Source organism: Lepidochelys olivacea (genome assembly GCF_965140295.1).
Source record: "Lepidochelys olivacea isolate rLepOli2 genome assembly, chromosome: 2".
NCBI lineage: Eukaryota > Metazoa > Chordata > Testudines > Cheloniidae > Lepidochelys > Lepidochelys olivacea.
The window spans coordinates 257,241,169-257,266,471 of record NC_140412.1 but is presented as its reverse complement, the minus strand read 5'-3'; the positions used below and the strand labels follow the sequence as shown (position 1 = coordinate 257,266,471).

Here is a 25,303-nt window from a genome sequence, read left to right as displayed (position 1 = left end):
CCTGTTAGATGGATCTGGTACCCTTACCAAATTGCTATTGACATGGTTGCTTTAGTAACTGGTAGAGTTAGTTGTAATTAATATACTTTGTTTCTGTGTATGGCATCGTGTTTTAGGGGAAAAAAATTGTAAGGAGTTGTGAAATGTAATGAGAGAATGTTTTGCTTGCGGCATGCCATGTAATAAGGGAATTTGCAAGATGCACAGACTAGAAGCTTTCCTGAGAGAAGCAGAAAAGTCATTGCAGCAGTTTAGGTAAGGATTTTCTTGGTGTGGATGTGAAATCCCAGGCTCCTCTGGTGAGTGTACTGAAGGGCTGGGCACTTTGATTAAAGGTTCACTGGTCCCAGAGAGAGAGTAGAAGGTCAGGCTGAAGGGTTGACAGCTCAGGTCACATAAGAATATTGAGCCAGATCCTTCACTATCATAAATCCGCACAGATCCAGTGGTTTCAATGGAGCTTTGTCACTTTACACCAGCTGAGGATCTGTTCCAGCATCTCAGCAGTTCTTGAGATAATTGTAAGGGGTAAGGGAAGCCTTATTTATTGTTATAGTTAGTGACCTGGTTATCAATCCTCAATTCACCTTTTTAGGGTGGATCTTCTCTGCGTACTGTAAGCATTCAACCTTAAATGTAATATGTAACCTGAACTTTCACATGAGATGGAACAGCTCGCCTGTATGTTTCTATGGCTGTGACTTTCAACTGAAAGCAGCCAGTGTCATCTGTAGGAAAATCAGTTCCTCCATCTTGAAGCCTCCTGTAATTAGCTTTATTTTCTATTATTATTTGTAGCACGTGTCCAACGGGATATAGATGCCTAAAGGCTGGTGAAAATCCTGATCATGGCTATACAAGCTTTGATACTTTTGGCTGGGCCTTTCTCTCTTTGTTCCGCCTGATGACACAGGATTACTGGGAGCGTCTGTATCAACAGGTATCAGATATTCTCGTTAAACCATGAAATAAATCAGTCATCCACTTACAATGATACATTGGTCTGTCTACATAGCGAGTTAGTGTGTGGCAAGTCAGGGTGTGAATCGATAGCAGACTAGCTTGATGCGCCCTATCTCGCTGTGTGAAACAGGAGCATGTTGAACTGCGCTACAGAACTTTTAGTGCGCAAGGGCTACACAGCAAATTAGTGAGTGGCAAGCTAGTGTGCTGTTGATTCATTCCCTGGCTTGCTATGCACTGACTCACTGTGTAGACAAGTCCAAAGTCAGTAACTGAAGTTAGGAGAAAACTGATGGTGGTTAGACACAGAATGAATGACTATCCTGTGTACATCCTAGTCAGGAGCCATCAGTTGCTGCAATGAATTTTTAGGAGATGATTATGTCAGTGGATGGCTAAGGAGGGCTGGTAAATGGGAGATGGAAACTCTCGTTGGGTAACTTGTTTGAATCTGAAAGATGTCACCATGTAATGACTGTTTGGTGGCTGGTGTAAAAGGAGTTGGTGATCCCAGTCCCGCTCAAAGGAGAATGGTTTCCACCTTACAAAAACCATCACTTCCCTTGGCATGCTTCTTGACAGTTGCAGCAGTGACCAAGAATTAAATAAAAAGAAAAGGAGTACTTGTGGCACCTTAGAGACTAACCAATTTATTTGAACAAATTTGTTCAAATAAATTGGTTAGTCTCTAAGGTGCCACAAGTCCTCCTTTTCTGTTTGGGAATACAGACTAAGACGGCTGCTACTCTGAAACCAAGAATTAAATGGAGAAGGAGACTAAATTGTACCCACACACCTAGAAGTATTCTCCCCAGAGCAAATTTTCCATCAAGGAGGCCCTGAGGTTCATGTGCAAAAATTGTCTGAGAAATAACTTGTACCTTTCATGCACAGTTGTAGTAACTGTGTGTGCAAGTGAACAGGTCAACTAAATATTCATTCTTGCATGCATTTGCTGTAATTGAATGTGCAAGTCTCAGGAACTGCATGCAGAAATTAGGCACAAAATTGCATGCACATGGTTGTGTGTGCAAATGGGCTTCTGCCCACTGAAAATTTGGTTCTCCATGTCAAGACTGAAGCACTTTGGTATGGAAATCAGGGAAGGCTGTACTGCCATAGACCATGCTATACAGTTCTTCAAATAAACTGAGGACTCCTGTTTCTGTGCCACCATCTACACAATTTATTTTTATCTCATGAAAACTGGTAACACATTGAAATAGAAGCAAATTTAATAACTGTAATTCATTTAATGGGTGCAAAATTGCAGGTACAGATTTGGAAGGTTCAAGTTGCGACTGTAAATAGGAAGGCTGAACAATTAGCATTTAGTGATAATCTGTACCTTATTCCCTGATAACCAGAAACTTCTACGCTTAAACTCTATACTGTTTTCTTTTTATTTTAACATCATCTTAATAAAATTATTAAATGCACCACTGTCTGAGGGCAAGTTCTATATTAGCACACACAATTTATAGTCAGGTGGCAAGTTTCTGAAGGTCTGTATTCAAAGGAAATCAGTGTGCTGACATTTTAGGTGAAGAATGCTTTCTCCGCAATTGCTTATAAATTTATCTGTTATCAAACAAACTCAGACACAATAATCATGAGAAAAACACTCATTTTAAAAATACATCTTGCTGCATGACACAACGATCACCTGATTAAATTATGGCAATTTCATGATGAGAGTGTAATTTCCTATGATGTGATTATTTTTATATTGAACAGGTTTCTGTTCAGGCTGTTAGCAAAAATCTAATTTAATTAAAAGTAAATATAAGTCTTTAAAAACATTGTGGAAACCTTAAACTTAAGTATGCATTGGACTCTTTATTTTTGTGGTTGCAGACTCTGAGATCTGCTGGGAAGATCTACATGCTCTTTTTTATGCTGGTCATCTTTCTGGGCTCATTTTATCTGATCAACTTGATCCTGGCTGTAGTGGCCATGGCTTATGAAGAGCAGAACCAAGCCACTATTGCTGAAACAGAGGCAAAGGAAAGGAAGTTTCGAGAAGCCATGGAAATATTAAAGAAAGAGCAGGAGGTCTGTAAACTATTCTTTGGTTAGTCTTAGCCTGAGCATGCAATACAGCAACACTAAGTCTTTATTCTAAACATATAAGACCAATGAAATAAGGGCTCTATTGAAAATGAGTTGCTGGTTATTGTCTTATTCAGAGGGATTACAATCTTTTCTAGAACAAATATAATGGTAATGTTGTGACCAGTAAGGGCTTTCCTACACCCAAAAGCTGTACTGCTTTGCTTCTACCAGTGTAGTTAAAATGGTGCAACTTCCCCACACCCTCCACCTGCCCGACAACATCTACACAGTGATATTGGTATGGTATATAAGGCATTTTTATACTGGTCTATCTATGTCCATACTAGCGATTGTACCAGTACATCTACTTTGGTAAACATCATGCCCCTAACTGCAGTAGTTACATGGGAACAAAAACTGTGTGTAGAGCTGGACTAAAGTAGCCACATTTCTCTTCTGTACATGTTAACCAACATTCTTTTCTCATTTGCTTTATTAATCTTACAGTTTCAAACCACTATTAATATCCTATTGTTTGACAAATGAGAGAATATGTAGGGTCACCTGTTTAAAATATTTAAAATTTTGGGCCTATACAGGGGGTTCTTGGACTTACGACGCCCGACTTACATCGGACGCCACTTACGATGCTTTTCAATTGACTGCCCGTTTCACCCTTATGACGCTTGTTTCGCCTTTACGATGCTCGGTTTGCATAAAGTTCGCTTGAAATCACTTCCTGGTTGCGTTATACTGGTATGGAGCTGGAAGGGGTCACTTCTGATTGGCTTTGAGGCAGCAGGATAGCTTGTTGTCGGGTAGGGTTGCTACTTGTTTTTGATTGGCTCACAGCCCTGGGCTCAGCCAATCAGAAAGCTTGAAATGTGATTTTCTGAGGCTCAGCATGTGTGCCGTTCTCCCTGGCTTTCTGAGCCGGTGTTGCCAGCATTCTGAACAGCATATGTGAGTTTGTCCATAGGCTCCAACTTTTCCCAGCGCTGGTGGATGCTCAACCCCGCCCCTCGCCCTTGGCCCCACCCTGACTCCACCCCCACCCCGCCTCCTCCCGCCCCTGCCCTGCCTCCATTCCAACCCCTTCCCCAAAGTCCCTGCCCCAACTCCACCCCCTCCCTGCCCCTATTGGACTCCTTCCCCAAATCCCTGCCCTGGCCCCACCTCTTCCCCCAGCGTGCCGCGTTCCCCCTCCTCCCCTTCCCTCCCAGCGCTTGCTGCCCCAAAACAGCTGTTTTGTGGCGGCAAGCACTGGGAGCTAGGGGAAGAAGCGGGGATGCAGCGTGCTCAGGGGAGGAGGCGGAGGGGAGCTGGGGTGGGAGGGCGGGGAGCTGCCAATGGGTGCAGAGCACCCACTAATTTCAAATTTCTATCGGCTCCTATGAGTTTATATGTTTATTTGAATGCTGTTTACAAAATACAGTGCACAGTAAATACATTGATGTTGCAACATTAGATATCTATAATTCATTTAGTACAAAAATCTCGGTTATTGTGGTGAAAATAGCATATCAAGCTTTGGTTCAGGATCCAATCCCACCTTCATACCATTGATTCCTATGGGAAAAGTGGTTTCGACCTATAACGTTTCAATTTACAACGCATTGCGAGGAATGAATTGTGTCGTAAGTCCGAGGACTCCCTGTACAGATAAAATCTTATGTTACAGACACTTAAACAGGCACTTCCTGAGATTAAACTTTCCACACCATGAAATGGAACTTGATTTAACTTGGGCTCCTGGTCACATCTACTCCCCACTCCCCAACTCGTTCCCTGCTCCACTCATTCCCAGCACCACTCTCCTTGCCCAATCAGCCCCTGTCTCCACTCAGAGCCTCATCCAATCTCAGTCTCCCCCCACACCCACTGGCTCCCAGTCCTCCCTTCATTTTGCTCCCCAGCTTCCAGGCCCAGTCTCCTTGTCCAGCTAGTCTCAGTCTTCATCCCCTGGCTTCCAGTTCTAGTCTCTGGCCCCTGACTCCCATTGTCCAGATCCATGCAGACCCAGTCTCTCCCATTCCTCCCCACCTGCTAGCCTTCCCCCAACCAAACTTTGTCTCTACTCTCCTCCCCCACAGGTCTGTCTGTCTTTATTTTTTCCTCTGCATTTGAATCAGGCAGCTTCCTCCTCCACACTGCTTATGCCCAGCAGAGGGATCACTGAGAACACAGGAGAGACAGGCTCCCTGCTCTCAGTTCTGGTGTCTCACCCTAGCCCACCATAACCCAGAGCTGCAAATGCAGGGAAAATCCTGCTCATCCCCCAGGCTGGAACAGGCCCAGTGCAGACAAATTCTTTAGGGATTTGAATTGCTGAGCTCTAGCAAGTGTCTACTGAGCATGTGAAAACTGTGATTTTTTTCAAAGGCTTATAACTTATCCAAATTCAGGCAGATTTTCACAGAACAGCAAAAGGCACATCTCTGATGCAAAGGATGGCCCCTTCTCAAATTTCAAATCCGCCCTTCAAAGCATAGGGACACTAGAGCTTCTTAAAGGAAAGGTCACCAGAATTACTTATCATGGGCAAAACAATGTATTTTTTTTCTTAGCGTCATTCTCAGAAACAGCTTCATCATTTTGGCTGAAACTTTCTAAAAACAAAATTCAGCCTGAGGGAAGCATGTAAAATTTCAGCCCAAACAGTTAAAATTTGGCAAAGTTACAAGCAACTGAAAAAAAGTATCATACTGGGAAGAGTAGGGCAACCTTAATAGCACCATTTTTGGAGGTAAAGAAAATGTTATGGCAAGCAGAAAGGAGAATTTAAACTGTTCAGAATGGCACTTACGCTACATGATACAAAGAGAACGCAGCTCTAATTGAAAGGCCTGCTTGGGGCTGATCAGTCATCTTATACAATTGGTCCAACACATTCCTGAGGCTGAAGCTAAGTCCATTGAGTCTTTGAGAGGGAAAACACCTCAACATACCAATTAAATCAGTTGACTCAAATAGGCAAGGTGGGGAAGGTAATATCTTTTATTGGACCAACTTCTGTTGGTTAAAGAGACAAGCTTTCAAGCTACACAGAACACTTCTTTAGAAACACAATGTATCTGAGAACAATGCCCCAGAAAAGCGTCTGAAACCTCCCTCTTCTTCTCCGGTCTAAGCAGTTTGTTCATGGAAGATGTATCCCAAAAGAGTTAAGTTTTGCTGTTGTGTTGTAATCTGTTTGATGGAGGATAATAGAGCTGCCTCCACTCCTTAAAATACATGACTGATTCTTTTTACAGCTGTTAACTTGCTGCATTACTTTGACTGATGTCTGTGGGAGTGGGGGGATATTCTGTTTCTTATGGGTGATTGCTTGTTTGAGTCTGGTGGCTTACAGAAAATAACAATGAAGATTCATTAGGTTCCACTATATCTGGGAAACTGTAGCATTGTTCAGTGATTATCTGATACCTTCTGTATTTTGGCAAGGAACCTGCATATGAGGGTCATGCTTAGTAGATAATCAATGGGTGTGGCTCTTTCCAATTGGTTGGCACCCCCAAAATTAATCTTATTTGTTTTGCTCAAGTCTGATTTTTACCAAGTTTCCATTAGCCTCTTTGGAGGTGCAAAACTCCCTGTTCTTGCCTGAGAGAATCCCCAACTCTCATCAAATGCTTCATTATGGGACTGCAGCTTCTTTTCTAATATTTTGATTTTTCTTTCCTGGCTTTCCACTGACTTTTCAAGACCATTGATTTGTGCTGGTAGGCTTTTTTGAATTGAGCTGCAGCTGGGTTTCTAGCAGCTCTCCTGTTATCAGAATTTTTGTGCAGCGATTCCATAAGATAGCTGACGTGGAGAACATGAAGCAGAAGCATGTGGAGTTGAAAAGTCTGTCTTATCTTCTTTTACAACCGTCGTTTGCATTTCTCGCCTCAGATCCCTGATCAGAGCTGGTGCTGTCACTGCTTGGGATAAGATTTCATTTCTAAAAATGTGTCAGCCGAAGTACCTAGCGTTATTAGTATCATCCTGTGAAGAATACAGAGATCTTGCAATGCACAGCCCAATGGCAGCCAGCTGGGCTCCACTCCTATTCAACCTTTTTGATTAAAGGGGCACTGGGCCTAAAATTCCACTGGCCTAGTTTATTCTGAATGGAAGGCATACATATGACTCACATTGTGCTGTCTGTCCACACTGGAACACTAGTTGTTAAAATATATAAGAATCTCGCTCTTGAGTACTTCCGGAAACAACATTATTTTATGGAAACTTAGTATCCTGAATGTGTTGCTGGTGAGTCATCAAGTGGATAAGTGGAGATGTTAGATTATTGCAGTGGTAAAATGACGGAGCTGATAGAATTTTTTTAAGACCATGGTAAGTCAAATGGGGTATTCTTATAGTTAGTTAAATATTGTAACCTATCCCTTTTTATTAATTCTAACCTTCACCGTGAGCTGACACTTATCAATGAAAACTAATTGCCAAAAAGAATAATCATTATTACTTACTGACATCCTAAACTTGCAAATGGTATATTTGCTATGTTCATTTTTTTAGGCACTGGCTGCTAGAGGAATTGATTCAATGTCACTTAGCTCATTTGAAATGTCACCTTTAGCATCCAAAAATGCCAAAGAGAGAAGAAATAGGAGAATGAAAAAGAAGTCCTTGGGGGTAGAAGATTATGGGGAAGACCAAAAGGTTCCCAAATCTGAGTATGATGGTGGTCAGCGAAGAATGGTAAGTCATTATCTGAAATGTCAATGACAATTTACTTCACTCCGTACCTTGGTGAATAATCAGGGCTCTGAATGGTAGTACTGTAATTAAAAACAAAACAAAAAACAAACCCTTTAATAGTAAACAAGGATCAAACACTGAGCATCATGACTAGCTTGCAGAAATTCTATATGTTATAATTGTGGAGAGAAACTTATCTACTCAAATTTCAAAGTCATCTTTTTAAATGCCCACTGAAGCATTTTTGTCACTTTTGTTATTGTTTGTTTTTTAAAACATTTAAAAATATCCCCAGTCTCATTTATTTTCATGATAACATGTTTATTGTAAATTGGTTATGGCATAACCCAACAAAAGCCATGTCTAGTTATGGCAACCATTTCCCTACTAATGGGCTAGTGCCTTTTTTGCTTTTTAATGATGTACAGTGGACACTTGAAAAGTTTTCTTTGCTTTTTAATCTTTTGCCAATCACCTTTCAGTAGAAGTTTTCTGGAATTGTTTTCACTTTATACTGTAGGGGAAAAAAAGAATATGGGTAAGCCTATTGTTAAAGTTATTTTGTTAATATAATTGATATGTGTGAATGTGAATCTGCTGATATTGGAGATACTGATGACAGTTTCAGATATTAACATTTGTCTGTGCTTAATAGGGGGCAAAGTTTAAAGCAGTTTATTTGTTGTTTTTGAATAGCCATGTAATGGGCTAAGTCTTTCAATACTTTATTGTCAGTAAATTTAGGGACATTTGGCAACCATAAAAAGTGCATAGAAAATGTGAAAGTGATGTAAGTAGATGTGACAAATGAATGACTCCCCAACTCACAACATTTATACATGACACATTAGGGTTTTTTATCCTGAGAGGTTTTCTTGATATTGTTTAATTAGTTGAGTGGGTTGCATTACTAATTATACCATTGTTAATGCTAGAATTGCTGTTTTGATTCATTCTGAGTGGGTTTCAAGATACCAAATACCAGAATGAACCGGAGCTGCATACTTGTCAATATGTTTCTTAGGTTATATTTCTTGTTTCATTTTTCACCCCTGGATGTCATATGTATGAGGAACATGGAAGTAACATTTCAAGGCTTATAGTAAATCATCTTTGTAAGGCTGTGTGTGGCATGGTTTGAGGGAATAAGTCTGAATCATCATCATTCAAATGAAATCTGAGTTGCTGTAAGCACACTGCCATCGAGAATCAGTTTCAATGACTGTATTGTGGAAACCCAGATATGGATTTTTGACCATTTAGTAAATGGTCTCAGTCAAAATGAGGGGTCTTTCTATACAGTGGGCCTGAATTTTTATAATTCTTACTTACACCAGTGTAAATCAGGAATAATTCCACTGGAGTCAATGGTGTATATCTTGTGTGAGATCAGAATCAGGCCCAGAAAGTTTGACTGAGATGGTAGATACTGAAAAATTTTGATCCCTATTAATAAAGATTTGGACCATGAAAAAAGTTCAGATGGAAGTAATAAGTACACAGGCCACAAAGGTTAAAAAAAACAACCTATGTTTCCCCACCAAATATTCTCTCTTAATTCATTCCCACTTTACAGATAGGAGAGAAGAGGGACAGGCTCTAAGTTTGTATGCATTTCCAAACACTATTTTCAGTAAGGCAGTGTTCCTTTTTAGAGTTTTTTTTTAAAGGTTGTTCAATGTTGGGCTTAATCACTGCTGATGATTTCTCAGGTTTGTAGTCTCTCTTTAGCTGATTCAGTGTATCATCAAAAGAGCCACTGTTTAAGTACATGGGTTATTGCCTTGTAGTTAGATGATCTGCCCCTTGAAAGAGACAGCGATACACTTACATTGGGATAACTATTCCAGAATCCACCATGTCTTCTCTTCACACTCTGCTTCTTTTTCTCTTTTTCATCCTCCTCTTCTTCTCATTCTCCCTACGATTCATTTCTTTCCATGTTTCTTTATCTCTTGCTCTCTCACTTCAAAGTTTGTTCCTTAGCCACCTGTGAAGATGTATTGTGATACCTTCAGCTGGGGCTGGATTCACCAATCCACACCACTCTTATACTTCTCATCTCCCTCCCCCAGGTCCTTTCACTCTAATCACATGGAGGGGGAGCAGGAGCAAAGACAGTGTTATGCTACTAAGTGGACACAGCCTTGGCCCTTTACATTTCAGTACATCTTTAACAGCCAGGTATTAAACAAATACCTCATGGCTAGGAATGGTTATTAAATCTCAAAACTATATTGAGATTAATACATCTAAAGTAAATCCTTATCTGAGGCACTTTAAAATGGGACTTACTGATCTCCTGCAGTAGATGGAGGAACTCAAAACCTTCATCACTCCCAAAAATGTGTTGCAAAATGTTACTTCTTTTCCCCTTTTTCCTTTCTGGGGGCTTCCAGACTCTCCTTGACATTAGCTATGGTCCAAATGCAAACTCAGTGAAGCGCAGAGCCAGCCATGGAAGTATATTCAGTTTCCGATTCCGTGGCAGAGACATTGGATCCGAAACAGATTTTGCCGACGATGAGATCAGCACTGCCGGGGAAAATGAAAGCCAGCGTGGCTCACTCTTAATTCCAAGGACTGGGAGACGTTCAAGCATGCAAAGTCAAGCAAGCCATAGCTCTCACCCTGCTACTCCAAACTACATGCAGAATGGCAAGAGGAACATCTCAGTGGATTGCAATGGTGTGGTTTCCTTGATAGGAGGGGGCACTGGGGCACACAACCCAGATGCAACGTCTCCTTCAGGGTTACTTCTGCCCCCAGTTATTATGGAAAACCCTGGGACAGGCGACGTGGTGAGTACAGTATGGTTTTTGTATGGTTTACATTCTTGTTTCTTTTACCAATGTTATTGACATTTGCTATGATATCTGTAAACAACCTCAAACAATCACCAACCTGCCCCCTCCCCCCGCCCCACATATAAACTATGTGAAAACCATGGGCCAAATCCCACATTGATTTGCACCCTGTGCAGCCTCAGAGAAGACCATGCCCAGTGGATGGAATTTACTCAGGGCATTCTGTGTGGAGGCTAATATTTGTATTTTGGTTTTGATCTGGATTTTTTTGCTCAAAAATGTGGATATTAATGAAAAACGAAATCTCCCCATCCCATTCTTCATGTGGTAGGTGTCTGATGGGTTCCTTCTGCCATTTCCACCTCAGGCATTGTCTGGTGGCCAAAACCAGTATTTTAAAAATACTCCTATGTGTATTCCATTCCATCCAGTGATTTCCACACACACATACGTCCCTCTACTCCTATAGGTTCCTACCTTAATACATCTAGCCATTGGCTACTCTATAACTGTTTGGGGGAGAGAATTGCTTATAGATCCCAGGTAGCTCCCAGGGAGACTTTAGCATCCAGTTTAAATAAATCTCAAATTAGAACAGCAGATGATTAACTGGGTTTTGACTGTGTCTTTGTCACAGAGCCCTGAGGTGGAGCAACATAATAAAAATAATTGGCTTTCCTCTCGAAAGAGCCACATTATTTAAAAAAATAAAAATAACAAGGATAGTGCTTTTAGGGCCTCATTGTGCAGCATAACTTGGCAAAACATCAGTTGCCATTGATAAATGCCAAGTATAAGAGGCAGGTGCAGTGTGGACAAGCTGACTTGCATAACCTTGTCAATGCCCAGGTCCACTCTGGATTTATTGTCAGATTATCAGCAAGTGAGATGTGTGGGTAGCTTTTTCCCTGGAGCTGTGCAGCTTCTTCCATTTCCAGCTTTGGACTTGAGATGATCCTGCACCCATCTAGAGACTCCCTGATCTGCCCCCACCCAACTTGGAGAGATCCCCATAATGAGATCCCCGTAGGACTTCTAATACTCCCCCTCCAACCCCCCCATGACATTCAATACTTTGCAGCATGTCCTCTCAGCACCCCAGTACATTCCTGCACCACCTCTTTTATAGAAGCCATATGTGCTTCTGCTTCACTAATACAGACATTTTGCAAAACTGTCAGTGGGTTTGCACTCTCTTCAACGTGCCATTCCATTGCTCCCTTTCTGGAGACTTCCTGAAATGCATTTTGCTTCCCTGGATTGAGTTTGTGACAGGCCCTTACACGAGCTTGCAGGGGGATGGGATTGCACAAGGACCTTCTCCTCTTGCATGGCCTGCACAAGGGGCTACAACCATGGCAGTCTCTGCACAGCCCTGGGGGTGCACTTCAGAGAGGATGGCCAGGGACAGGGAGGAGCCCGACCCAGAGCTCCACCACCTGTCCTCTGTGCTGGGCTGGGGAGCAGATCAGCTGCACCGGTGGAGCAGGCTACACCATCTTAAGTGATGGTGCACCCTGCGCAGTCTTGCAGATAGAGCCACTCATTGTAAACTTGAAGACGATTAGTTTGTAGTACGATTAACAGCAGTATTTGTGTTCTATTTTCTGTTCCCGACATTAAAGAGAAGGATATTCCCACAAATATTTGCACCTCATTTTATGTAACTATTTTGCTCCATCAACCTATTTTTCAAAACATGGAAGACCAGTTCTGAAAGTTGTTGCTAGGTGGGTCATAATCTGGGATCCTAGAAATCCACTTGCCATGAAAAAACTTGGAATTTGCATTTTTACCGAGAATCTTTAGTTTTTACATTTTGTGAAAAAATAAAAACATATATTAACTAAATTTTACTGAAGTCAGGGTGACCGTATTTCCCAAAGTGAAAATGGGACACTGTGTGGAACTGGCCTGAGCCACCTAAGGGTTGGGCTGACTGCCTGAGCCCAAGTGCCTGGCATCGCTGCTCACCTTTCTTCTGCACCCCCCCTCAGGGGGGGGTCCCACTTTTTTTTAGCAAAGCTGGGCGTTTGTCCCATTTGCTCTTGCTATCTGAAGATCATCTGTTAGCAAGAGCAAATGGGACAAATACCCAGTTTTGCCAAAAAAATCAGGATGTCCGGGACAGGGCTTAAAAAGAGGACTGCCCCAGCCAAAACAGGACATGTGGTCACCCTACTTCAACTGATACCCATATATATACACATATTGTGGCTAGGGAAACTAAAGTTCCATGTTTCATTTTAATCGTGGGACAATGTGGATTTTTATGGGGGCGGGGGGTTTATCGGAGAATTTTGGCTTTTCTAACATGGAAAACTAGGATTCCTGATCATAATATGTTACTGACCCTGCTAAGAGCATGACAGAAGCATGGCTGTGTAGTAGCTAGAGTAGGGACCAAGCCACAAAATTCAGATGTGGATCTTAAACTCTTTGCACTCTGAGGATATTTAGATTTGGAATTTTTGTTTTGGCCCTTTAAGAACTAGAGACCATCCACAAAATGTGGTTCATGATCTGGGTTTGGGAGTAATGGACCATATCTGGTTATACCGTACAGTATATAGTATAGCTGCAGAGACGTTTATTTAATTAATTATAATGCATCATCTGAAGGAAAGGGGGGAAATGAATATAGTTCCCAATAATAAATAAAAGACAAAACTAAAGCCATTAAAATAAATTGCATAATTAATCATACAGATAATTGGATTCTGAGATAATGCAGTATGCCCATTGTAATTTTTAATTCATTTCTATTTATTTGAAGTTTATTAAGGTTGATCCAATATAACAAACTTTACAGTTTACTTTGATTCAGTTTAACTTTCTATGAAACATGCCACAAGTGGAACATCTGTGAAGTACAAGGTTTATGAAGGATCATTTACTTGTGTGTTTATGAAAATAGTCTGAACCAAATCAGAAAAATGTTGATAGTTTAGTGGTTTTCCCTCTTTCGTCTGTTTGTGCCAATCCTGCAAGGTGCTGAGCACCTCCCCATTCCTGCGGTCAAAACTTCACAGGGGACATTTGGTGCTTTGCAGAACTGGGTTCTTAGGGAAATTTTGAATTCTGCTAGCATTGCTCTTTATGTGCCAGCTTCTTTTAAAAACATATGTGCAAAATTAACTGGGCTAGATAGTGGGAGGGAGTGCTGCTGGCACTTCTGTGGTTGTCTAGGAAATAACGCCACGGCGCTATAGCAACAGATGTTCGTTTAGTGATGCAATGTGAAGGATGTTGTGTCTTCTGTGAAACAGGTTTAATATCTAATCTATCCAGAAAATGTGAGCTGGAGTTAAAAGCTAATTGGCAGCAAGCCCAGTGCCTTACAGCTTCATTATTTAAGAGAACTGTAAGAACTGTGCACAAATTAACTAAACTGTGGAGGAAATGCAGAACAACTGATAAATTGAACACTACAGTGTATTTTGAGATAAAATGGCTCTCCTCTTGGTTTAATGTTTGTATTTTTTCAGTTTTCTTTCAAACATTTCTGAAATGAATTATGTTGCTCAAGAATGAAGTTATCTGTTCGTTAAAAAGAAAAAAATCAGATACAGCAGTAGTGAACTTGTGAGTTTCTCCATGTTACTAACGTGTCTTAACTCCTGACTTGAAGGGTCCGTTGCTTGAAGTGCGAGGGTAGTTCAACTGATGTTAATGCATTCCCTGCAATGAGGGACCCAATGCAACAATGAATTTTGAGGAGTTCACATCTTACAACTTTCATCCTCTATAATTTTACAGAGATGTTTATTTATTTATTTAATTATTTAGACATTTCTGTGGTGGTCACCACATTAAAAAGATTTGAATATCTACATTTTTGAGTGCCCAAACTCAGACACAACAGGCCCTGATTTCAGATTTCAGGTGCTCAGCACCTTATGAAAAGTGTGCCCAGTTAAAGTTTCTGAAATTGATCACTCAGAAATGGAGGCATGCAAAACCACTAATCACGTGTGAAACTATTTGTTTGTCTATAGGTTTGGCTGGAGTAACTTTCATCCTGCAGATTTTATGTCAGGTACAGTAGTTCAGATCCTGATGAACAACTTGGCGGCTTTGTGCTATTCAGCTGCCAACCAAGGGCCAAGCCAAGATCCTGCCCATTTTTGGGAGTGGGAAACATATGTTCCTTTCTATTTTTCATCTGATAGAGTAGCAAACTCTGCAGCAGATAATCTGAGTGTCCAGGCTTGTGTCCAACATGAGTGGTCTGCGAAACCGTGGTCTGTAGACATTCTGCTACAGAGATGGGATATTGCTTAGATGAGTGCATACGCTACAGAAGTCAGTTCCAAAAGTTGTATGTTCTGCACCAGGGGGTAGGGGAGGGACTAGTTGTTAGGCATGGACAACTGTGATGCTGCATCAATGGGGAACCAAGTTTCTTTGTTTTTCCTCTCCTCTCTCTAATTCTCAAATACAACTACCAAAACAGTACAGAGATCACATAATCTGAGTGGCCCATGTTTGGGACCATTAGTCCTGTCTGTTGAGAGAGTCTCCATAGTCAGCAAACGAGATGTTCACTCATAGTGTTCTAACTGCCTATATTTATCTACGTCTGTACTGGTGGCACTGTGCTTGCTCACAAGCTGCTCTGTCTGTTTGATTAAGCCACCATGCACTTAGATGTACAGCCTAAGGCCTGCTCTACACTAGAAAATTAAGTCAACTTAACTGCGTCGCTAAGGGGTGTGAAAAACCCACACCCCTGAGTAGTGGTTAAGCCAACCAAACTCCCAGTGCAGACAGCACTAGGTCAACAGAAGAATTTTTCCATCAATCTAGCTACAGTCTCTGGGGGAGGTCGATTATCTATGCTGATGGGAGAATCCCTCCCGTCGCCATAGGTAGTGTCTACACTGACACACTGTAGTGTTTTAAGTGTTGACATACCCTAAGTAACACGAAGGGCAGCTTCTCTCTGCAAGGAACAGAGAATTGTGAAAGCAATTGCTTCTTTGCCACATGTCTCTTCACGCTTCACCATACCTGTTAATACTTACATGCCACATAAAAACACGTGAAAAACTGAAGAAAAGAAGACAAAATTCTCAGGCACTTGTATTTGCCAAAACAACAGCTTATTTTTCAGCTTGCAATCTAGAAAATGCATTGAGATCACATGGGGAACAAAATAATGTAATCTGCATGCACCCTGAGTAAAGTTAGCCCCATATCAGACAATGGCAGCTCAGTTACAAAGGAGGAATGGACATAGAATTCCAGACATGGTTTGTGAGCTCACTCCAAGTTAATTCCAAGTTAAGTCTGAGTAATGAGCTCTCTGGGAAACTTCCATTATGTTTGATACAACAGCATGTTAAGTGGGGCTTGATCCTGTTATCGCACCCTATTTACATAGTGTAACTCTATTGACTTCACTGGAGTTACCCTTGATGTACACCAAAGTAAGTAAGAGAGAAATTAGGCTCTTGTAGGCTCTTCTGACGGTTATGTCCTTTCCCCTCTCCTCAGGCATGCTGAGCACTGTTCTGGGATGCCTAGGGTACTGGTCCTTCGTCTTTAATAGAAAAGGCTTATGAATTAAACAAGCAAATTGATGCCATGCTGCCAACTTAAGCCTCAGTGCATTTGCACCACAGTTATTTGTACTAAGGTGTCCAATTGCTTTGTTGTGCCTTGGTAAGAATTTTCTTCATTATTTAAAAGGTTAGAATAACATCTTGCGCACAACAGGTTGATCAGTTTGAACGGAATTATATTAAAGGGCTGTAGCAATGCTCTTTTCTGTAGTTTGACACATCAGATCCAGTGAGGACCCCTAAAGCGAATAACGAGGTTTCTGCTTGCGGTATAGAGTTTCATTAGGGTTAAGTTATAAACAGAATTCCATCCTTTCTTGCCTTGTGAAGCCAGCTGGAGCCCTTTCACTAACACTGTGGGGAAATCTCAGAGGTTTTGGTATTGTTTGTTCAGTCAAACAATTGTTTTTGGAGGTTAGAATAGGCAGGGAGATGGAGCTGGGTATAAATCTCTGGGGTCATTGTTATTTATAGCTTCTTAGTAGTTAGGTGTACATTGACGGTCAGCTCCAGTGTTGTTAGAGAGTCAGCCACAACAGCAATCCACATCTGGGACATGAGAATAACAAAGTCACTGATTAAATTGATTTTGAACATAGAGAGACAAAGCCAGTGGTAAAAGTACTTGAGCTGCAGCAGTGGAAAGGAGAGACTAAACAGCACCAGAACTAGGCTCGCAGAGGCTAGTTTCAAATGGAGCTCCATGTTTTCTGTTTGAACTGTCAGACTGGCACTTTCTTTTAGGGTTTGATCTAAAGCCTGTCAATAGGAGTCTTCCCTTTGATTTCAGGAGGCAGTGGATCTAGTCCTTAATGTGCCTCATTGCCAGTATGAGCATCCAAAGGACGCATTTAGATGTCTTATTAAGTTGTGTCAAGGTTCCTTCCCTACTCTGAACTCTAGGGTACAGATGTAGGGACCTGCATGAAAGACCCACTAAGCTTATTCTTACCAGCTTAGGTTAAAAGCTGCCACCACCAAAGTGTTACGCAAAGAACAGGGGAAGTGCCCACTTGGAAACATCTCCCCCCCCCAAAATATCCCCCCAAGCACTACACCCCCTTTCCTGGGGAAGGCTTGATAAAAATCCTCACCAATTTGCATAGGTGAACACAGACCCAAACCCTTGGATCTTAAGAACAATGAAAAGCAATCAGGTTCTTAAAAGAAGAATTTTAATTAAAGAAAAAGTAAAAGAATCACCTCTGTAAAATCAGGTAAATACCTTACAGGGTAATCAGATTCAAAACATAGAGAATCCCTCTAGGCAAAACCTTAAGTTACAAAAAGACACAAAAACAGGAATATACATTCCATTCAGCATAACTTATTTTATCAGCCATTTAAACAAAACAGAATCTAACACATATCTAACTAGATTGCTTACTAACTCTTTACAGGAGTTCTGACCTGCATTCCTGCTCTGGTCCCGGCAAAAATATCACAGACAGAGAGAACCCTTCCCCCCCACTCCAGCTTTGAAAGTATCTTGTCTCCTCATTGGTCATTTTGATCAGGTGCCAGCGGTTATCTTAGCTTCTTAACCCTTTACAGGTGAAAGGGTTTTTCCTCTGGCCAGGAGGGATTTAAAGGTGTTTACCCTTCCCTTTATATTTATGACAAGGTGTCTGTTCAAACATGCCAGTTCCTGAGCCTCCTATTGGTCAGATTTTTCCCCCCTCTAAAATAACAGAAAAGACAGAAGTTGCTCACTTGACTTCAGTGGGAGCTGCTGGGCACTCAGCGCTTTTAAAAATGAGGCCATGTTTTTAGGTGCCTAAATAAGGATTTAGGAGCTTAACTTTAGGCATCCATTTTTAAAATACTTGGCCTTTGTTTTCACTAATACTAAAACCATTTGCTGACCAAACCAGCTTTTTATTGTTGACCACCATATAGAAGCAAGGAGATCATTTTTCTCCTAGCTTTACCCAAGACTGGTGAAAAGGCAAAATGCCAGAGCTTTCCCTATACCAAGAAAAAGTGCTTGTTGACAAAGGAAGCAATTCAAAAATCACCACTCAGATGTAATATAGACAAGAACTAGCTAAAATAATACTTTCTTAGTCCCTTGATTGCTACCACTGCACGTGCAGAGCTTTACATTGTTGCTAATTTCAGTTTATTTGCAAACTTTGCTTAGGCAAATCCTGAATGAGCATATACCTGCAACTAATTATTCAAATATGAGATAAACATTGCAAGCTGCTTTAGCATACGATCCTGCTTCTCCTTTTATAATGGCATTTCCATAAAATTAAAGCCCTTCATTTCATGGTTGTGTGCTATGATTGTCTCCTTCAATCTTGTTAAATATTTGTACTGTCACTTTATTGGGTCCATTGTTTATACTCTGGCCTGTCCACCCCTTTTTCATGCTTGAAAAGGCTTTTACGCTACATGGAAAATTAAAGCTGAACCAGCTCCAAATGCAGCCTTTAAAATGCTGCCATAAAGGAGCCTATCTTCATATAGCATCACTGGCATACTTCAGAATTGTGGTTATTCAGAACAAAATACTGTTGCAGTGTTGGTTTCAGAATAGCAGCCGTGTTAGTCTGTATTCGCAAAAAGAGAAGGAGTACTTTTGGCACCTTAGAGACTAACAAATTTATTTGAGCATAAGCTTTCATGAGCTACAGCTCACTTCATCGGATGCAGTGTTATATATCCTCATTTATATGTAAATTACAAAATATATATATGTATATTTGTCCTTATGGAATTAAGCTAATACAAGTGAGAAACATTTCCAATGAACAAAATAACAGCACGGAAATAGTTTTGTCCTGCTGGAGGTGTCTTTTTTTAAACTGATGTGGTTTCATGGCTGGACTTTAAAATGATCTCCTGCATTACTTTAAGAACTGTTATTTTTGTTTAATTTCTATTGAAATATAAGTATCATGAAACATTATGCCTGTGTAATGGAAATATTGTGTATCTTGTCCTAATTGCCTGATTCCTGGATGTTTCTCTATCTCAGAACACCTCAACTGCCAATTCCACATACCACTGTTAGTTATCTAATATAAAAAGACTATCTAATAAAGAAAGACACATATTTATTCCTTATGAAGGATAACTGTTCATAAATTTCCCTGAGTAACGTTAATCATCTTCAAGAATTTGTATTGATGGAAACTTTCTTTCTTGAGTGATGGTGGAACACGTAACAGATTTCAGGCTATATTGGGACTTGGGCTCTGTACCTATGCAACGGAGTAAGAACATTGCTTAGAATCCTGCATAGTCAACCCAGACCTTGCGTTCTGGTGCTGCATTGCCATGGAATAGGCAGAACTTTGGATCCACCCCTCACTCACTGGTCAGTGCAGCTGAGCAAGTGGGGGGGGGGCGCGGGAAGTGGGGGTTGTCATTTGTTCCGGGTGTAGGTCAGCAGCAAATTACACTCCCTTGCCCCAACTTAACTATGAGGAAGCAAGGGAAGAACTGTAACTTAGATATATCTCCTTCAAAAAATATTCACCCTTACTCACACTAGATAGTAACTTACTCTGCAAACAGTCCTTTTAATATCAACGTGACTATTTGCAGAATAAGGCAGTATGTAACATTGTCTCAGAATTGGGCACACTGTGGTTTTTGAGAGGAAAATAGAGAAATTTGAAAATCCAGTAGGATTAGAAATATTCAGGTACTATAAATAATAAACAAGAAGGGAGTTCTGAACACAGTATTCTTTTATGTTGCTAGTCCTATTCAAACTAAACTCTCATAGTGATACATTGTATAATGATAAATGTAACAGGAAGTATGCCCATGAACAATCCTGTTGGAAAAATAATGTGGCGCATATGTTACATTTATTTTTGCAATTTTGGACCTGAAGGAATGTATTCTCTGTGCACCTGGGCGTAAAGAATATGTTTTGCGTAAGGGCTGTTGAGGTGTTTCTTGACACGAGCACTTCTGCTCAAGCCAGCAGAGGTATGGTATTTTTCCATATAATCAAAATGTTTGGACTTTCTGGATGGCACAGTACAAGAAGCACTACTTTTATGTGCTTAAACTGTGTGTCACAGCAAGTAGAAATATGATATCATGATTTTAAAAAAGAGGAAGAGAGAAATAATCCAGAAGAATTTGAAGTGGGAGATTTATTTATGCTTTGTTCTGCAAAGGGAATTAGAAGAGCAATTTCTTCTCTCTTATTCATTTTTATTTGTTTGTGTTTCTTTTTACTTTGATATTTGTTTCCGTAGTTCCTTTGCCAGGTTATTTCTTTTCCTTTTGTAATATTTTCTTTCACTTTTATGTATTTTATTATGTATGCCAAATTGGTGTGAATGGCTATGTAATTTTGTAAATGTTTTCTTTTTTAATAAAATGTTTTTGTTTCTTTGATTTGTTGTGGGGTTTTTGAAGGGGGAAAAAATAAAGCAAGCTAATATATCTAAAATCTCTCCCTCCTCTCTCTCTGTCTTCCCCTGCTCCGTAAACCCCAGATAGCCTGATGACTTCTTATTTTGTTCACATTTACAGGATTTTCTTTAAATAGGTTTTGATTACAATAACTTTTCCTTTATTATGATTTTGACTTTGATTATGATTCAGTCAGTAACCTGATATATGCTGATCAACTTTTTTTTATAAAAGAAATCAATAACTCATATTTTTTAAAAAGCAATTGCTGGTAGCCTGGTTTAGCCAGTGGTTGAAGTGATGCTTTAAAATTCCTTATAGTAGTCTTCTCTGGTCTGCCAATGGTTGATATTTCTAGCCACAGAACTTTGACGTTCTATATGGTCAGTATTATGATTATTATTTTATGTGTAGTGGGACCTAATGGTCCCACCCCCACTGTGCTGGGCTTTGTACAAACATGTAACAAAAAGGCAGTCTCTACTCTGAGGAGTACACAACATGGATGCAGTTCTGGTCACCTCATCTAAAAAAAAAATAAGAATAGGAAAAGATGTTGAGAAGGGCAATGAAAAGGATTGGGGTATGGAACAGCTTCGATAAGAGGAGAGATTAAAAAGGTCGGGATGGCACATCTTAGAAAAGAGATGATGAAGGAGTGGGATATGATAGAGGTTTATAAAGTCATGACTGATGTGGAGAAATTTATTAAGAAAGTGTTATTTACCTCTTCACATAACACTAGGGATCACCTGATGAAATGAATAGGCAGAAGATTTCAAATAGACAAAAGGAAGTACTTCTTCAGTCAATGCACAGTCAACCTGTGGAATTTATTACTTTTTGTTGTAAAGGCCAAAATTATAATGGGGTCCAAAAAAGAATTAGATAAGCTCATGGAGGATATATCCATCAATGGCTATTAGATAAGTTCATGGAGGATAGGTCCACCCATGGCTATTAGCAAGATGGTCAGGGATGCAACCCCATGACCCTAAACCTCCAAATGCCAAAAGTTGGGACGGGATGATGATCCCTCAAAATTGCCCTGTTCTGTTCATTCCCTCTGAAGCACCTAGCACTGGCTACTGTCAAGAGGCAGGGTACTGGGCTAGATGGATCATTGATCTCACCTAGTATGGCCGTTCTTATGCTCTGAAGAGCTCACAGTACAGATCAGAAGACCAGTTTTTTTCCAAAATGTTACCACTGTCAATGAATTACCTTTCTTGTCCAACCCCGTCTTTGGTGGAGAAGTCACCTCTAAGGGGGGTCCTGGTGTACCTAAGGCCAGTGGGGGTTCCTGGTAGTGCATGGCTCCAATGCTGCACTGACAGTGAATGTGGCCAGAAATGCCCTGGGAACAGAGACAGTGCAGAACGACAAGGCTTCCAGGTTGATGGTCCAGGCCTCCCACTCATTCCTTGTGGTCACTGGAGATCCAGGAGGTTCCACAGGGCTTGTGGGTGGACCTAGTAGCTCATTCCTCTGCAGGGAAGGACAAAAGCAGCCATCTTTTCTCCCATATAAAGCTTTGTAAGGGAAACCTAGCAGGATCTACTGTCCCTTGCTCCTGTGGGAGCATTGGCATAAGTAAAGGAAACAGGCTTTGTTTCTGTATGAAGTTGTAGTTCATACTAAAAGAATTCTTACTGTTTGCATTCTTTTAAGTGTGAGAGTATTCGGTCTCATCATAGATACCATATGTCAAGGTTCTTTCCCCACTCTGAACTCTAGGGTACAGATGTGGGGACCTGCATGAAAGACCCCCTAAGCTTAGTCTTACCAGCTTAGGTTAAAAACTTCCCCAAGGTACAAACTTTGCCTTGTCCTTGAACCGTATGCTGCCACCACCAAGCGTCTTACATAAAGACCAGGGAAAGAGCCCACTTGGAGACATCTTCCCCCAAAATATCCCCCCAAGCCCTACACCCCCTTTCCTGGGGAAGGCTTGATAAGAATCCTCACCAATTTGTACCGGTAAACACAGACCCAAACCCTTGGGTCTTAAGAACAATGAAAAATCAATCAGGTTCTTAGAAGAAGAATTTTAATTAAAGAAAAGGTAAAAGAATCACCTCTGTAAAATCAGGATGGTAAATACCTTACAGGGTAATCAGATTCAAAACATAGAGAATCCCTCTAGGCAAAACCTTAAGTTACAAAAAGACACCAAAACAGGAATATACATTCCATCCAGCACAGCTTATTTTACCAGCCATTAAACAAAAGGAAATCTAACGCATTTCTAGCTAGATTACTTACTAACTAACAGTTGTAAGGCTGCATTCCTGATCTGTTCCCGGCAAAAGCATCACACAGACAGATGAACCCTTTGTCCCCCGTCTTCCCCCCACCCCCGCACTCCCCGCAGATGTGAAAGTATCTTGTCTTCTCATTGGTCATTTTGGTCAGGTGCCAGCAAGGGATTTTCTAGCACTGTATACAGAAAGGTGGTTACCCTTCCTTTATATTTATGACACCATATGTGCATGAGAATATCCTATCCTGTTGCCTGGCTCAGTATTGCCAACCCCAAACCTTCAAAATCATGAGATTGGCTTAAAAAATCATGATTTTAAAAAAATTATAAATTTGTGGTTCTTTTACTTGCCTTCTGGGTTTTGAGCCTTTAGGTTTGAATGTAGGAATGAAATTAGGAGGGCCAAATCGCACCTGGAGCTGCAGCTAGCGAGAGATGTTAAGAGTAACAAGAAGGGTTTCTTCAGGTATGTTGGCAACAAGAAGAAAGCCAAGGAAAGTGTGGGCCCCTTAATGAATGAGGGAGGCAACCTAGTGACAGAGGATGTGGAAAAAGCTAATGTACTCAATGCTTTTTTTGCCTCTGTCTTCACGAACAAGGTCAGCTCCCAGACTGCTGTGCTGGGCATCACAACATGGGGAATAGATGGCCAGCCCTCTGTGGAGAAAGAGGTAGTTAGGGACTATTTAGAAAAACTGGACATGCACAAGTCCATGGGGCTGGATGAGTTGCATCCGAGAGTGCTAAAGGAACTGGCAGCTGTGATTGCAGAGCCATTGGCCATTATCTTTGAAAACTCGTGGTGAACGGGGGAAGTCCCAGATGACTGGAAAAAGGCTAATGTAGTGCCAATCTTTAAAAAAGGGAAGAAGGAAGATCCTGGGAACTACAGGCCAGTCAGCCTCACTTCAGTCCCTGGAAAAATCATGGAGCAGATCCTCAAAGGATCAATCCTGAAGCACTTACATGAGAGGAAAGTGATCAGGAACAGTCAGCATGGATTCACCAAGGGAAGGTCATGCCTGACTAATCTAATCGCCTTCTATGATGAGATTACTGGTTCTGTGAATGAAGGGAAAGCAGTGGATTTATTGTATCTTGACTTTAGCAAAGCTTTTGACACTGTCTCCCACAGTATTCTTGTCAGCAAGTTAAGGAAGTATGGGCTGGATGAATGCATTATAAGGTGGGTAGAAAGTTGGCTAGATTGTCGGGCTCAACGGGTAGTGATCAATGGCTCCATGTCTAGTTGGCAGCCGGTGTCAAGTGGAGTGCCCCAGGGGTCGGTCCTGTGGCCGGTTTTGTTCAATATCTTCATAAATGATCTGGAGGATGGTGTGGATTGCACTCTCAGCAAATTTGCGGATGATACTAAACTGGGAGAGTGGTAGATACGCTGGAGGGCAGGGATAGGATACAGAGGGACCTAGACAAATTGGAGGATTGGGCCAAAAGAAATCTGATGAGGTTCAATAAGGATAAGTGCAGGGTTCTGCACTTAGGACGGAAGAACCCACTGCACAGCTACAGACTAGGGACCGAATGGCTAGGCAGCAGTTCTGCGGAAAAGGACCTAGGGGTGACAGTGGACGAGAAGCTGGATATGAGTCAGCAGTGTGCCCTTGTTGCCAAGAAGGCCAATGGCATTTTGGGATGTATAAGTAGGGGCATAGCGAGCAGATCGAGGGATGTGATCGTCCCCCTCTATTCGACATTGGTGAGGCCTCATCTGGAGTACTGTGTCCAGTTTTGGGCCCCACACTACAAGAAGGATGTGGATAAATTGGAGAGTCCAGCGAAGGGCAACAAAAATGATTAGGGGTGTGGAACACATGAGTTATGAGGAGAGGCTGAGGGAACTGGGATTGTTTAGTCTGCAGAAGAGAAGAATGAGGGGGGATTTGATAGCTGCTTTCAACTACCTGAGAGGTAGTTCCAGAGAGGATGGTTCTAGACTATTCTCAGTGGTGGAAGAGGACAGGACAAGGAGTAATGGTCTCAAGTTGCAGTGGGGGAGGTTTAGGTTGGATATTAGGAAAAACTTTTTCACTAGGAGGGTGGTGAAACACTGGAATGCGTTGCCTAGGGAGGTGGTGGAATCTCCTTCCTTAGAAGTTTTTAAGGTCAGGCTTGACAAAGCTCTGGCTGGGATGATTTAATTGGGTATGGGTCCTGCTTTTGAGCAGGGGTTGGACTAGATGACCTTCTGAGGTCCCTTCCAACCCTAATATTCTATGATTCTATGGTTTGGTTTTTTCAAATGTTTCTCTGCAGCCATGAAGGCTAGAAACATATTTTTCTTCAAATGGAAGCTGAGATTCTCACAAAATTGCAAAACTCCAGCAGCTAGAACACCAAATATTGCGAGACTGGTGATAAATTCCTAAGAGTTGGCAACACTGCAGACCAAGAAAAGCCATTTGATGAAGAGGCACTTTTCACCCCTAGCATTTGCTTTGTTTGATATTAGAGGCCAATAACTGGAGCTTTTGTTCATACCCCTTTTCCTTTGGTACCCATATAATTAAACAGTTAACACATTTAGGAAATAATGT

General features: G+C 41.2%; 1 protein-coding gene across 1 annotated transcript in view; it reads left to right on the top strand.

Moving 5' to 3' along the window:
* The window catches only part of LOC311515404 (sodium channel protein type 5 subunit alpha-like), a 319,354-nt gene that overhangs the window by 133,140 nt on the left and 160,911 nt on the right, over positions 1-25,303 (top strand). The window contains exons 9-12 of the mRNA XM_084618414.1: positions 799-940; positions 2,821-3,018; positions 7,543-7,725; positions 10,125-10,526. Of these exons, the coding sequence (XP_084474540.1) occupies positions 799-940; positions 2,821-3,018; positions 7,543-7,725; positions 10,125-10,526 (925 nt within the window). The remainder of the gene's footprint in view (positions 1-798; positions 941-2,820; positions 3,019-7,542; positions 7,726-10,124; positions 10,527-25,303) is intronic.